Source organism: Antennarius striatus, chromosome 15 (genome assembly GCF_040054535.1).
Source record: "Antennarius striatus isolate MH-2024 chromosome 15, ASM4005453v1, whole genome shotgun sequence".
Taxonomy (NCBI): Eukaryota; Metazoa; Chordata; class Actinopteri; order Lophiiformes; family Antennariidae; genus Antennarius; species Antennarius striatus.
The window spans coordinates 12,956,642-12,972,994 of record NC_090790.1 but is presented as its reverse complement, the minus strand read 5'-3'; the positions used below and the strand labels follow the sequence as shown (position 1 = coordinate 12,972,994).

General features: G+C 39.8%; 1 protein-coding gene and 1 long non-coding RNA gene across 6 annotated transcripts in view; one reads left to right on the top strand and one right to left on the bottom strand.

Annotated features, from left to right (window-relative positions):
- Positions 1–2,358, bottom strand: part of LOC137608751 (uncharacterized) — a 42,393-nt gene extending 40,035 nt beyond the window's left edge. For both annotated transcript variants that reach the window (XR_011038227.1, XR_011038228.1), the window contains exon 1: positions 2,259–2,358. This is a non-coding gene — a long non-coding RNA (uncharacterized lncRNA). The remainder of the gene's footprint in view (positions 1–2,258) is intronic.
- Positions 2,359–2,901: 543 nt separating this feature from the next.
- Positions 2,902–10,910, top strand: tbx3a (T-box transcription factor 3a). Of its 4 annotated transcripts, none has more exons than XM_068335308.1 (7): positions 2,902–3,314; positions 4,549–4,816; positions 5,391–5,537; positions 6,500–6,576; positions 7,071–7,228; positions 7,711–8,357; positions 9,090–10,910. In XM_068335308.1, exons 1-7 carry the CDS (start codon positions 2,923–2,925, stop codon positions 9,519–9,521), a joined length of 2,121 nt encoding a protein of 706 aa, XP_068191409.1. In that variant the 5' UTR covers positions 2,902–2,922; the 3' UTR covers positions 9,522–10,910. The 4 variants fall into 4 exon arrangements, with proteins under 4 accessions (XP_068191409.1, XP_068191407.1, XP_068191408.1 ...); XM_068335306.1 differs by having other exon boundaries at positions 7,026–7,228; XM_068335307.1 differs by having other exon boundaries at positions 4,549–4,831.
- The last annotated feature ends 5,443 nt before the right edge of the window (positions 10,911–16,353 follow it).

Below are 16,353 nucleotides of genomic sequence, written 5' to 3'. Positions count from 1 at the left end.
CATGTAAAGGTTTGGCTTCTGATTCAGCATGTTAAGAGTTTCATGAGGTCAGACGCTGCTGTGGTGCATCAACAGCTGGAGCGTTTGTTTTTCTGTGGCAAATCGATAACACGCAACACATAAAGACCTATTGTGTAAATCCCCTGGGGAATATTCTGTGCATGTATGCAGATCATTTCATTTTAAACACTACGCAATAAAACCATGTACTGTAGACACACACACGCACACAATGAATTAGAACAAAACACCTTGTAATGTAACAGAAGCTATTTAAAAAGTAGAAGGGGTCACACGTAGAGCTCACACAACTGTGAAGAAGTCACGCAAGACCTGACTGTCAGGGGTTCAGTGATGATCTATATCATTTGCACGCATTCAGTTGAAGCTTTCAGAATCAGGTTTATTACCAAATAGGTTTTCACATGCAAGGAATTACAAGGAAGCTCCTAATCAGTGTCCTGAGGCATTCACTAACTGTGTTCCGACCTTTAAAACGAGCTTACGTTGTTGTTTCATTTCTAACAACCCGTGTCCAACAAGTAGCCGACATCACACCTTTCCACCCACCATTCGGGCGTCAGACTGCTCCGTTGCTGTCACATGGAGCGACTGGCGGGTGTGTTGAATGGAACACGCTAACTATAAGGCCTGTCGCTCGGTTTGGTGACAGCTCTCTGCGCGTCAGAGCCCCTTCAAGGACTTTGAGATCCAGACCACCGCCTCGGTCGCCGCCTGACCCGGAGACAGACAATTGAGTGAGAATTGATGGTCAATGTTTGTCCAGGGTGGATGACCGGCCACGGCTGTCTAGTTTACTTGTGAATTTGTGGTTAAATGGCTTTTTTTTTTTTTTTTTTTTTTTTAGGGAGCACTGTGGTGGTGTTGTCCGTTTTAGTGCAGTGAAGCTTTATTATTGCATTCAAAAGTCTGCTTCTATGAGAATAAAGTGGATGAGGTTCATTTGAATGACCTGTTTTCTTAAAATTTACATCATAAATTACAGCTCGGATCTACATAATGACTGCGACAACTTTATGTAGACATTTGATCAAACAGAAGGAAGAATTACACTTATCTGTGTGAAGCGCACACAAGCTGCTTTCGGTGCACCTTTACACCGACACAAAGTACATTTGGTCTTACGATTGATCGATAATATTCGAAACAGACCTTTTGATCGAAGGCTTCGTAACGCAAGTTGAACACATCCTCCCCCTTTTGCTCTTCGCAAAAAAAATAAAAATAAAAAAAAAGCTTGTGATGTATTACAGCTCTGCCTCGAATTAAAACGCACTGTTTATGTCAAAATGAAAATGGAGCTGAGGACGTCTTGTCCCTCATCCAAGACGCCTTCGGATTTGGTCCTAGTTTCATCAAAAGGAGATGATTTTTTTTTTCTATCCGCAGATTCATAACTGATTGCAGTCACGCTAAAGTAAGGAGGTAAAAAGTAAGAAGTGAAGACCTAAAACCAGGATGTGTGTTGAATATATATATATATTTATAAGAAAATATAGCAATAAGAAGAATTCAATTATAATTCAATAAAGCAAGATTATCTGGATATTATAGTGAACTTTTTTGCAGCAGCAACATCCTGATATTGTTATTAACAGCGTTTAAATTCATCATCAAACGCCCCCCCCCCCTTTACAAAACTCTTATTAATCCCGAGCTACTATTTCAGATGATGCTGCAGGAACTGACGGCTGCTCGGTGCTGTTAAATCTGCAAAATTCGCTTGCTCGCAAAATGAATGTGGTAAAAAAAAAAATATTAAAATAAAATAAAATAAATGTCTTCATAAATGAAATAAAACAAATCTGTATGAGCGATATGATCTGCGTAAGAAGCAGCGCCGACAAGAGAGGAACATCTCGACGGCAGAGCGCGTCGTTCCCTCACATTGGCTCGACTTGACTCTCTCTCGCCTTCGCGGAGTCTCACCAGAAGCGACCGTGAGGCTGGCGCAGCTTCTACAGTCTAATGATGGTGGCATATTCACACAACATTGCGTGGGACAGGGCGGTGTTTTCACGGCAAAGCCCTTTAGAGTCTTCCAAACACGTTTTTATAAGTCTGAAGTCTGTCCCCTCCACCCGACCTGTTAAAACCACGCCTACGCAGCCACACAATTGGTCCGAAAGCGTCAAAGAGCCAATCAAACGGAGCGCCGTAACACGCAACACATCCATACAGTATGTAGCCCTATGGGCCACAGAGGCGCTAGGAAAATCACGGAGCTGGGACCTTACCACCACTCTCTCTCTCTCTGGCCGTCAGCGGACTCCTTTCTCTGCACACGTCGTTCTCTGAAATGTGTGTGCGTGAAAGGGAGAGGAGGACTAAGCGTGTGTGTGCGTGTGAGGGTGCATGTCCGGAGCAAGTAAAGGCAAGGGGATTATTCGGCAGTATCGAAATATTTCAACACGTCGCCCTCGGTGCAGGACTCAAGCCAATAAGAAGGAACGCATTTTAAACAGGAATGCCGATGTTGTAAACAGCGACAGAAGAGGAAAGAATGCGCTTCAGTCAATTAAGTGACTCGCCCGAGTTGGTTTAATTCGTCTAATGTCCGCAAAGCCAGCGAGACGCACAAAGGTGTCCGATGCGCGTCAAGCCCAGAAGAAACTCGGTGTCGAAACACTTTTAAAGAACAATGGAGAACATTTTTACATTTCTCCTCTCAAAGATTTGATCGAAAATCAGCAAACAACTGTAGACATTTTCCCAGAAGCTTGGGGGGAAATAAGTGGATGTTTATTTATACAGAACTGAAGGAGGATTTCCTAAGCTTGTCAACTTCACTTTCTTTCTTTTTTTTCCTCCCAAATTTTTTTTTTTTTTTTGAATTCTACTTCGTTCGCTCATCTTGAACGCAGGGCTTCACTGTTGTCTACATTTGTTGCCTGCACTTGAATGAACTTCCTGATGAGAGATCCAGTCATACAAGGATCAAGTATGGCATATCATCCGTTTATACCTCACCGGGGTCCGGAATTTGCCATGAGTGCAATGCTGGGTCATCAGCCTCCCTTCTTTCCGGCTCTTGCGCTCCCGCACAGCGGCTCCCTGTCCCTGCCTGGCGCCCTGGGAAAGCCGATCATGGACCAGCTGATGGGAGCCGCGGAGACCGGGCTCCACTTCTCTTCTCTCGGGCACCAGGCTGCGGCCGCTCACCTCAGGCCGCTGAAAACTCTGGAGCCCGAGGAGGAGGTGGAAGATGACCCCAAAGTTCACCTGGAAGCTAAGGAGCTTTGGGAACTCTTCCACAAACGGGGCACCGAGATGGTGATCACAAAATCCGGAAGGTAAAAATGTGTCTTGCTCTCTCCCTCTCTCTCTCACTGTGTGTGTGTGTGTGCGTGTGTGTGCGTGCGTGTGTGTGTGTGTGTGTGTGTGTGTGTGTGTGTGTGTGTGTGTGTGTGTGTGTGTGTGTGCATCTAAAAAAATACTAGGACTATATTATCTGACAGGTAGCATCTTTTTGCGCTTTTAAATAACTCACTGTAACCAAGTTTGTTACGATGCATATTCGTACGTCTGTTTACACTCATCACACCTGATTCTGTCTATACACGGAGTTGTAACTCCACGTGTTTTCTCGGAAACTTTGTGTTATTTGTGTAAATCGTTCTAATCCGTATTAATTTAACAAATATCGCAGCATATGGGTTGAAACCGGCTCTCTTATTTGATGCTCTGTTTTGACCGCAATATCTCAAAACAGAGTCATACATATTTGTATTTTTTAAATATAAAATACTAAATAATTCAGAGAGTAGTTGATTTAAATCAAGACAAGAATAAATACGGATCTGAACGCGTTGAGGAGGCACACAAATTCTGTTGTGAAATGAAAAGAGGGAAATAGTCTTTATTAGTGGGAAATAAGCTGGAAGCTTTCACAACTGCTTTGTAAAAATTTAAAGAGATGGTTTAATATTTTTTTGAGAAAGAGGGGAAGAGGCATGTGACTATTATATTTTTTATGATTATTATTATTATTGTTGTTATCATTATTATTATATTATATATTATCCCGACCCAACGTGAAACCAGGCAGCCAGGGAAACGCGTGAAGCCATTGCCTCCGATATGTCAGCTCTCAGTGCGTGGAGCTCTCGATGACAGGAGTCAATACAAAGATGGCTGCTGTGTCGGCGTGTAGGCCTTTAAAGGCGTTAAAAATCATGACAACATGCAAAATGTGAGCAAGTCGTTCACTGCACGATTAGAGATCTAGCTGCCAGGGGAAGAATATTTTATTAGTTTGCTTAGCTCCTTATTCACGAGACAAAATGTACTTTTTCGGCTGACTTGTGTTGAGCATACGACTCCAGGGTGTTCACACAAGGCTGCGCTGAACATACTAACTTCAGATGAAAGATACACATGGATTTCAATGAAACTAAATATAAATTCCACTTCCACAGAACCTATTTAACATTCGACCGCTGAATACTCTTCAGCTTTGTTAATCATTTGCTTTCCCTTTTTTTTTTTCTTCTTTTTTTTTTTTTTTTTTTTTTTTTGCGCATACAGGCGAATGTTCCCACCATTCAAAGTGAGGTGCACCGGTCTGGACAAGAAGGCCAAATATATTCTCTTGATGGACATTGTTGCAGCCGACGACTGCAGGTACAAATTTCATAACTCCCGTTGGATGGTGGCGGGAAAAGCCGACCCCGAAATGCCAAAGAGGATGTACATTCACCCGGACAGTCCGGCAACTGGTGAACAGTGGATGTCAAAAGTCGTCAATTTTCACAAACTCAAGCTGACAAATAACATCTCCGACAAGCATGGATTTGTAAGTTCAACTAATGTATGTCAATTTTCCTATTATTCAACATACCCTTTTAGTTAGATATCTGAATCATATTTGTATTTTGATGTTTTTGTTTGCATTTTTATTCTGCTCAAGCACAAGAAGTCCAACTACATTTGCTTTAGGGAATCCTGATTGAAATATCACGTCACAAATTTTTTTTAGATAAATAAATAAATAACCAAGTGTCGTAATCTTATTAATTTCACCCATTACTGTAATTCAAAGTAAAACATTTGAAAATTTTACATGTGCGTCAAAAAAAACTTTTTTGACTGATTAAGTATTTCAGTTTTAACTCATTGGATATTCCACTATTATTATTATTATTATTATTATTATTATTATTATTATTATTATTATTATTATTATTATTATTATTATTATTATTATTATTATTATTATTATTATTATTATTATTATTACGTCATTGTGTGACTTCTGTTTTTACATTTTAAGACTTTAAAAGAAACATTTCAATTTTGTTAACTGTGATTGTGTTAGATCGACGGTGCGCTAATTTTATTTTTGTGTGTGTTTTTGTTTTTTGCTGCAGACCATACTTAACTCGATGCACAAATATCAGCCTCGGTTTCACATTGTGAGGGCCAACGATATTCTCAAACTCCCGTACAGTACCTTCAGGACTTATGTTTTCCCTGAAACGGATTTCATTGCCGTGACTGCATATCAGAATGACAAGGTAAGCACAATTAGGTCTATCATAGGATTAGAGTGTATCCTTAATATTTTGGTGCAGCCTTGCGTGTTCTTCGCCCTGCCAGGCGCGCTTTCCTCCTTGACTTTCATATTCCGCACCATTTTGTTGTCATAAAATATGAAAGACTTCATATTTGTTTGAGCTCAGAGCGTGGAGTGTGTGTGTGTGGGGGGGGGGGTTTTGAGACTAAGTGCCACAGTCTCCAGTTTGTGGAAGGAAAGTCGTAATTCTGAGGAATGTTAGGTTGTCTTCCTTATTTTTAATCACGTGGAGGGGATTTGGTTCACAGTCTCTGACTCGTGTTGTGCGTGTTTAAGGGGGAGGGGGTTGTACGTGTGTGCGTGTGTGTGTGTGTGTGTGTGTGTGTGTGTGTGTGTGTGTGTGTGTGTGTGTGTGTGTGTGTGTGTGTGTATAGGTAGGTGGTAGGTGAAACTTTAAAAAAAAAGCCTCAGGGGGTTGAAAAATGAGAAAATAAAGAAGAGGGGCAGAATTCTGCGGTTGATTGAACAAAAAAAAGTTTTTAAAAAAAACAGTGGCGCCTTCCGTCTGCCTGTGCTATATGGTAACATTTATTCTCTGTAAGATTGAATAATAATGAAAATCATCTTCTCAGCTCTTTGATGTCTTTGGGAAACAATGGTTGCCCCCCTCCCCCTCGACCCCCTCCACGTGTGTTAGCGTATAACACAGTCTGACACTGAGAAAGAGTGATGTGGAAGTCAGGTTTGCAGAATGTACTTTACAAAAAGGCATATTTTGGAAAACGCGTCAGCGTCAGGCCTCCTGCGCTCTTTGCGCGCGGCTGTGGTCCTCACCGTGGGTGGGTGGGGGTTCACGGGTGGACTTGGAGGAATGAGCCCAGGCGTTTGCTGCTTTGACTATACAAGATGCATCGCAACTGCATTTAAAGGGAAACAATTTACACGTTATCTTAATGATTTCAGATCACCCAGCTGAAAATCGACCACAATCCGTTTGCCAAAGGGTTCCGTGACACGGGCAATGGTCGACGAGAAAAAAGGTAAGACATGAAGGGCGGTGGTGGTGGGTGTGAGGGTTGGGGGCTGAAAGGGGACTGTAAAAATGTCACAAACGTACCCGTTAACCTGCGGGGAGCCTGACACGCCATAGATCGTTGTAACAATCTGAATTAATCTTAAAGGCCACCTTTTATTGAATCATTTTCAGACAATTTGAAATCTCCACACTTTGGGGTGAATAAATGTTTATCTGATTTTATATTAAAAGCGTTTTACTTGTTAAATATTATTATTTAATTATGAATTTATCCCAAAACGTAGAATGTTTTTGTTCTTGCTTTGAATATCTCAAATTTGAAATGATCTGAACGGTCGATTTCTCGCGTCTCTTCTCACTTGAGATGTTGGAGCGCTTCATCGCCTGTGGTGTCCAGTCTGTCAGAACTCCATACACCACGTGGTGCTGATAGGCTACTGTTTCTGCCCTTAGAGTTGTGACCACTACCTCTAATAACCTGGGTACCTGTGTGAACAGGAAACAGCTGGCTCTGCAATCCATGCGTTCATACGAGGAGCAGCAGAAAAAGGAGAACGGGGCTTCAGACGACTCCTCTGGAGAGCAGGCTTCCTTTAAGTGTTTCGGCCAGGCCTCGTCTCCTGCCGTGTCTACCATGGGGCCCCCACACCTAAAAGGTAGGCCGACAGACCCCACAGTCAGTCACAGCTCCGATCACGAGTCAAAGCCATAAAAAATATTTTTAACAACCTGTGCAACCTAAACTTTATGGATGTGAAGTGGTTACAGTTAATGAGCCTGAACCTGAATGGGGGGGGGGAATGATCAGTCTTCTATATTAATGTGATTAATTGTAAAACATCATGTTGACAAGTCGATGAGGCGATTATGAGTCCAGATAGAAATAAAAATTAATAATAAAGGAATTAATTACAAACAGGTCAGCGTTTGCCGTCTGTCTTAACATTACATTAGATCACCGGACATAAATGTACTTGAACATTTGGTCGTGTCACGACTGCTGATTCCACACAGGTGTCACGCAGGTAAATTTCAGTTACAATTGCCGCCACACTGTCTGGTGATGCGAGTGATTATTTCTATGATTCATCAGTAAGAAGAAACCCAACTTGACATCTCGCTCCTCCTGCTTTGACAGATTATTGCGACAGCGACGAGGACAGCGACGACGAGAGCAAAGATGGACACATCAAAGATGGGCCGGACTCTAGCAAGATTTCCACGACCACGGAGGACGGGAAGGATCATCACGAGGCGAGCCCAGCCAAGGGCCACTCGTTCAGTAACAGTGACACTATCAGCAGGAACCGCGACAGCTGTCCCAGGACGGAGAGGAGCCAGGCGGACTCCCGACAGAGTCCCATCACCGCCATCTCCAGCACGACCCGCTCCGGAGAAGATCTCAAGAGTCCCAACCTGGACCAGCCCAAAACGGACGAGTGCAGGCCGATAAGCAAAGACAGTTTCATGCCACTGACTGTTCAGACTGACAGCCCCCACATAGGCCACGGCCACTTGCACAATTTTGGTTTCCCAACAGGCCTAACAGGACAACAGTTTTTCAATCACCTTGGGAGCGCGCATCCGTTTCTCCTGCACCCCAGTCAGTTCAACGTCGGGGGTACATTCTCAAACATGGCTGCGGGCATGGGGCCGCTATTGGCCGCTGTGTCTACGGGAGGGGTGAGCACTATGGACACGAGTAGCATGGCATCACCAGCGCAAAGCTTAACGGGAGCGCCAGGCCTGCCCTTCCATCTGCAGCAACATGTCTTGGCGTCACAGGTAAAACCTGATTTCTTGTGCCTACGTCATCCTCGGGTGGGACGCGTTGCGCGTTACGCAGCGTTACGCGAGAGGGTATTGTGGCCTCAGAGGTCCACAGCCCACGGTTAATTTGCCAGACCATTAGAAATAGATTTGAATACTTTGACTATCATTTTCCTGTGTGTATGCTTTAAACCGCAAGTGTTCAAACTGACCTTTTCATTTATTTTAATGCCAAATATATTCAAATAAAGTTAGATAATCTCATTTATATACGCAAATGAAGTTAGATAATCTCATTTCGTTGCGATTAGATATTAGAACGCGTTTTAATCAACTTTCTCTTGACGACATTGTTATTTTTTGTATGTTTTTTTTGTTTGTTTGTTTTGGTGTTTTGGGGAGGAGGGATTCCTTTATTTGCTTTCAACCTGCATCAGAACCAAAGCGGTGTTGAAATACAATTGGAGGCTCTGGAAGCACACAGATTGTTTGTTAGTCTAATTTACGTTATTCTTCCAGTTTCTGTGATCCCAAAAGTCAAGTGTCAGGATTACTAAACACCCTGAAGCGGGTCACTTTAATCCCTTATTTTTACGCGCTTGTTCCACAGCGTTTGCCAAAAACACAGAAAAGCAGCACTCAGATTAAATACTTTACTTTCTCCCTTTTGATTTGCGCTGTGAATGATACTCTATATACGCGCTGTCTGCAATAGCCTTGTGCCTGACATTATCCATTTCTCCACAGGGCCTTGCTATGTCTCCGTTCGGCAGTTTGTTCCCATATCCGTACACGTACATGGCGGCGGCGGCGGCAGCCTCCTCCGCCGCCGCCTCCTCTTCGGTGCACCGGCACCCCTTCCTGAACGCGGTGCGCCCTCGACTCAGGTACAGCCCTTACTCCCTCCCCATGACGGCACCGGACAGCACCCTGCTCACCATGCCCTCGATGACCGGCAGCGGGAACGAACTCAAAGGGGACAGCAGCCCCGTGTCTGTCGTAACCATGGATACCACATCGGAAGTGACCAGTCACTCCTCCACCATATCCTCCGGCTCTGTTTCCATGTCCCCAAAAACATGCACGGAGAAAGACGCTGCCAACGAGCTGCAGAGCATCCAGCGCCTCGTCAGTGGACTGGAATCAAGTCAGGACAGGACAGGGAGCGGGTCCCCCTAGGAGTTTGTCTTGTTTTGTTTTTTTCTTTTGTGCGTTTGTTTATTTGTTTGTTCTTTTTTTATTTTTTTTTAGAACACAAAACCTGCTACTTGTTTCGTTGTTGTCATGAAAAGTGTTGATAAAGACAGAAGGACACTTCCGAAGGTTCGTGCAGGTTTAAAAAAAAAAAAAAAAGGAGATAAAAACATGAACTTTTGGACGTTTTAGTTTCTGAAATGCACTTTGGTTAATACACATCTGATATGTCTATTTTTTTTTCTGTTTCTTTAAATTAAACAACACCTTTCTCCTGTCATTTGAATACCGTACAAGTATTGAAACTGAAAAGTTGGCATGGGTGTGACTTACAGAATTAGAAGTTGCTGCTGTGTCCTCTCCTAACTTTATTGTACACGAAGATAAATGTATTTTAATATGCACTCTGAATTGATTTGATTCATTCGAATTCACTCCCATTTAACCTACCTGATAAAGACTGCTGTATTCTGTTGGAGGTACACCGTTAATTGAGTGATTGGTCAAATGTTGCATGTTTCTTAAAATCCCCCCAAAGCGAATGTTAATTTAACACGTCACCGAATGAAATGAAAAGTTTAAAAAATACCATTTGCTCAATCAAAATTGTTTCTTTACTTATTTTTTTCCCATTCTGATTTGATTACATGCATTTTTTTTTGACGTCAGAATAGGTCTGTTATTAACATGAGTGGTGCTCCGGAACACTAATATGGAACAAGCATGCAGAATTTACCCCAAATGTCCAACAGGCAAAGGGAAGCAGAAATATTACAAAAAAATGAAAGGTAGTATTGATTAAATGTGTACATAAAATTATAAAAAAATATTTATGTAATTATTTCATATTGTTATTGCGTGTAAATACAACGGAGTAGCTTGTTTCTAGGGATCTGTTCTTAATTTATTGTCGATATACCTTTGTAAAGATAGTTTGTGGGTTATTATCCTTTCGTTGCCATTTGCATTTATACCCCTTTTTAAAATATGGACATAATTCGTTCCCAAAGATCCACCGAGCTAGATATTCACACTCATGTGCCATTGTATTTTCATTTGTGGTCCCGTGTGTGAAGTGCTACTGTTTAAAAACGAATGAAAAAGCGACAACGCACTGCACCAATGGCTTGAAAAAAAAAAAAAAAGAGTTGGAGAAGAGGAAAAGAAGTATCGTTTAAGTGTGACAAAAGTAGACTATTTTTCTGTTATTCTAATACTTTGCAAACCTGGTGGTAAAAGTGCGCATAATCGAAAATATGAAGGTTTCTTTCGTGTTTTTTAAGTTGTCAATGGGTTATGTTGTATTGGAGTTATGTCTGGTTTACAACATCGACATCGTGTTGTTGAAAATTTCAATAAAATATTGAAATGATATTTTCTATTTTTTTTGTGTGTTTGTGTGTTTTCGTTTATAATTGAGACTACACAAATTGTTAGTGTCGCAAAGTAGAAAGATCTCAAGAATGAATGATCTGATCTCGTAAGAAATGTACAGAAATGTTTACGGTTTTTTTATTTATTTATTTGTTTGTTCATTTATTTTATTATTATTATTATTATTTTATTTTATTTTATTTTATTTTATTTTATTTTATTTTATTTTATTTTATTTTATTTTATTTTATTTTATTTTATTTTAATTCATATACTTATTTATTTCCATACTGCTGTCTTCACCTTCTTACTCCACTTCAGTGAACGTATCCTTCTCGGTTTCGTTCAAAAAGTCCAATTTGATAACTCACAGAGAATAAAGACCCCCACCCCACCCCCCCCCCCCCAACTCCAGTTGTCACACGTTCGATTTCTGCCCGGGGGGGCGAGTGCTAAGATTTTTTATTTTTTCTTGATTGGTCTTAAACGCCGGGAAATTCAGTTTTAGTTTAGTTTTTTGTTTTTTAAATTATGGAAAGGATAAAATGGTGAATTCTGAAATTTATTTGCTGTTAATTTATAATGAAATCAAACAAGTGGGGCGTAAAGTAACAGGAACAAATTAGTCAATATTTCTTCTGAGGTGAGCTGTTCAGGGAAATTTGCTTTTTATTTACACTGATTCCAAAAAGTACATGAGCTTAAAGACTTTTGTCAAATTTGACATGATCACACGATGAAGTCAGTCCGACCAAACTGACGGAGTTGCTGAAGAAGTGAACTTTAAGTCAAAGTGACACCTGAGAGCAGTCCTGTGATAAGCTCTGTTGTAGCTGCAGCTGATCAGCCCCTATCTTTATTTGTATACTGTATGGTTAATGTGTACCGAGCCTGGCGCTGGTGGATAAGCGTAAACACGACATAAACTGTCTCAATTGGTCTGTCTTATTGCTCACCTGGCGCCTTGCATGGGCATATCTTCCGTTTTATTGCACAGAAGGCGACAATGCGTCTATAATCAAACCAAGATAGGACGGCCCCAAGCGGCTACGAATTCAACAGCAGCACACACACACACACGCACGCACACACACACACACACACACACACACACACACACACACACACACACACACACACACACACACACACACACACACACACACACACACACACACACACACACACAGGCAAAACGATGAGGGTCGTCCATGCTGATCAGACAGCTACTGTTCATAATGTGTGGCACTTAATCCGCTCCATGCGTTTTGAGGCAAAAGAACGACAACATTGAACAGTATGTGAGAACTGAACACAACAATTACCCAGAATAACACGTTGACGCGTTTTGGACACAGACAAGGCTGGACGAACACAAGAGGAGAGAAGGCAGGAACTCACTGACACTGGTCTGTCATTAAAAGGAAAATATAACTCATTGTGTATGATAAACAAATGATGTTCACATGGCAACCGTTTGTTTACGACGACTGTCACTGTCAGTATAAATATTTTTTTCAATACACACTATGAAATAGTATTGACTAAAACAATATCCCAAAAGAAAAATACAATTTGATCCTCGCACTTTCGTTAAATGTATGTTTTTATTGTCATCTCCACTTGTTGAATGTCAGTTAACTTGTTATTCAGTGCACGCTGTTGATCACGTTCCCCTCCAGACAGAACGGGTGTCAAACCAAATAAAACATGACATTCGTGCAATCCCACTTCAACAGCATCTGCAGGACAAGTTTTTCTGCTTGGTTGTGGGAGAAATTGTCCCGCGTTGACATTAACTCACGAGGCCCGGCTTTAGTCCTGGCTTGAAGAGCCAGTCTTACAAGTCCAGTTGATTCTGACCAGCGGGATGCGGTCCGGGGGCGCCATCTAGTGGCCGCAAAACGTAAATTACAGAAAACTTTCCCTCGGTTCCTTTTTGAAAGTTCTGACTTCTGACAGGAGGTTAGTTATTGACTGAACCTTTCTTCCATGATTTTTATGATTATTTTATATTTTCAAAATGATTTTACTCTGTAAAACTATTTAACATTCAGTCATAAATAAATAATATAAATTATTTATTTGAATAAATAATTAATTATGAATCAATAATGCAAATCCTTTAATAGTCACTATACACTTAGCAACATGACCAGTGACACCAATTCTCCATAAACATGCTTTGTGTTATATTTATTATGAGGCCATGCTTTACTTTAAAACTATAAAATGAAAATAACATTCAAATACATAATTAACAAGTCAACATAAAGCAATAAAAATCACCCAAAATGTAAGTACATTTAAAATTTTACAGTTAATCCGGTTCACATTTAAAAAAAAAAATATTTGTTTAAATTTGCTTAAAAACGTTTATGAATTGATATATACAAGTTAAGTAAAAGCGAAACAGCCATGGTCGAGGAATAAAGTGATTATCGCTCACCTTTTTTATGATGGTTACGTTTGTGGGGAGTTCACTGACATGTTTACAGATGGAAAGGTGAGTTTCAAACAACATAACGCATGAAAATAGAATTTATATTGCATTTGTAATGAATGGACTTGAATGTATTATGGTTAAAAAGGAATCTGATGTTATTAGGTTGTAAATTACATACCAAGAATGTGTTTCAACATGACCTCTGATATGAGATGTTGAGCACATCATAAATTATATTGGGTGTGGTAGGTGTGTCTATGTGTGGGAGGGCAGATGGGGGTGGCTCATCGCTTTTTTTGTGTTATAACTTTAAACACATATCTCTTGAGAGTAGGTAAACACATTGATCTAATTTAAAATTATTCTTGCAGAATCTGATATGAGCTCTCCTTATGTTGACTCATGTTTCACAGCCAGTATAGGTCAAGGGCACTTAAGAGCAACATTTGTGCGTGGTTGTCATTCCATCTCATGAGGTTAAAAGGTGAAGACTCTCAAGTCACTGTTGATCACACTTGTAATTCTTTTTTCTTTTAATCCTTTTACTGAAAACTTTTGGAAATGTATCAGAATTCAAGCCTGGATTTCCTTTAAAATAACATGAATCTTTATTCACAGTTCCGTTTATCAGTCCCAGCGACTACAATTATGTCTAATATTAAGTGCTATGTTAATCATAAGCATTTACGACTGTACCAATAGTTAACACTTATTTTTAGTGAGTGAATCCAATTCAACAGTTATAAAAGAAGGATTGTGTAGCTTAACCGCTGCACATTCCTAACAATTTAAAGAACAATGACATTTTATGGCCATCAGCAGTTGCATGACATTTATAGAATTCTACTTTTTAATTTTATGAATTAAATAATTAAATACTACGTGTGTCAGTCTTCTCAAGAGCACCAGTGGCCTGTTAACATGGTGATATTTCTGACAGATTACTCACAAAGCCACATACACACATGCACACACACACACACACACACACACACACACACAAGGAAGGAGAGAGAGAGAGAGAGAGAGAGAGAGAGAGAGAGAGAGAGAGAGAGAGAGAGAGAGAGAGAGAGAGAGAGAGAGAGAGAGAGAGAGAGAGAGAGAGAGAGAGAGAGAGAGAGAGAGAGAGAGAGAAATATCCTTGGGCAAGTACTTATATTTTCCATTGGACATTTTTCAAATGATGAAACTGGTCCGCTCCAAAAAGTCAGATCGGGATACACCGAGGGATACTTGAGCAATAAACTCAATTCTAGTAAAGAATTACAATATTTTATTTGTACAGTAATCTTTGACTATTTGACCAAATTATTATTTATGACAGTTTGTGCCATTTTCTTTCTTTATAAGTGGCACCAGCTCGAAAATGAAGAGAACTGTATAGTGAATTATTATTTTCATTGCAACCTCAGTTCACCTTCACGTTCATGAAGTAGTAGCGCCCTCTGGTGTTCATAATTAAAATGATTGGAGAAACAAATGAACGGCAAATTATTCAGGAGCTTAAGATCTATCAAGTTTGGCTACATAAGGTGAGTAATGTTATATACATTAAATTAATGCAATTACATTTTTATTCTGATTGCTCCTTAAACATAGATTACACTAAAAATAAAGATTTAAAGTGGAACGGTACATATTCTAACGTTTGAATGATTATGGATTGCATTGACAGAAAAGACTTTTTATTATAATCCCCCTCAACAAATATTTTTTCTGAAATGAACGAAAGGATGTACAATTGGAAATATTTCTGACAGATGATTTAATTTCATTCATAAATTTTCAGTACAAATTTTCAAATGTATGTAATGACTATTTTTCCATCGGTGTTTAATGTTTTTGAGTGTTTAGTGTTTTTGAAATTTCATCTAATGAAAAATTGTAAAATGTTGTAAATGTTCTAAATGTTCTAAATGTTAAATGTGATTGAAGTTTGTTTGGAAAAGATCTTCTGAGGCACTTAAATGCTTTCATCTAATGTAAAACTGCAAAATGTTTGAATGAGATTAAAGTGTTTTTGCAAAAATCAAAAAAAAAAAATCATCCTTCGGTTTTGAATATCAGACAGGACTATGTAATAACCAACCAAAAAATTTTGTTTTTTAAATGTCATTGAAAAAAATATATGACGTACAACTATGGAACAATGTATTTGAGATAAACTATTAGTCAGAATGCCGAAAAGAAGACGACTCTCATACCTGAAACAGCATCAAACAAACAACACCCCAAAAAAAATTGGTGGATTCAAAGAACTTTTGGAATGAAGGAATGATTTCAGTTTCTGTTTGTTTAAAGAAAAAACCCCAGAAGGTGTAAATCCAACTTTGGTGCTGTCAGAAAGTTCAGCTCAAAACATCACTTCTAAGGATTTTCACATCACCGCCTTGTCTACATGTCAGCCAGTTCAGTTCTGCTTTTCTGTAGCTGTCAGCCTTCAATTTATCCCCGATGAGCTGACCTCTGGCAGTCAAGGCTTATTATAGTTAGTGAAAGGACATCCTACAGACACTGACATTATCTGCTGCTTATACTGTATAATAAAAAAATGTCTTGCTGTGCTAGAGATTATATCTTGAAACAATAATTACATGCAGATCAGCCGATCTGAAGTCTGTCCTCAGATCACCTTTAGTTAATGATACTCGTGCTAACACCTGTCAAGATCCGTGCATTTCTCTGTGGCTAATTTGCTTTATTCTCATTTGTAACAATCTCCACCCAAATCACTCAATCTAAACGAGAGTGATGATGATGTATTAAAAACAGGCCACTTTATGATCTACACTGTAAAGCCCTGAAGCACATCTGAGTAAGCAAAGTAATAATTTAATTCTCTGAAAAGACTCTTTTTCATTTAATCAGTTGAACTCAAAAAATAGAAATTGAAATACTGGTGACTTCACTGCATTTTGTTCCTTTGACTCATAGCCGTTGGTTTGACTGACATCTCTTCACGAACAGGAACACCAGCATTCAAAGTCAGCTAGAGAA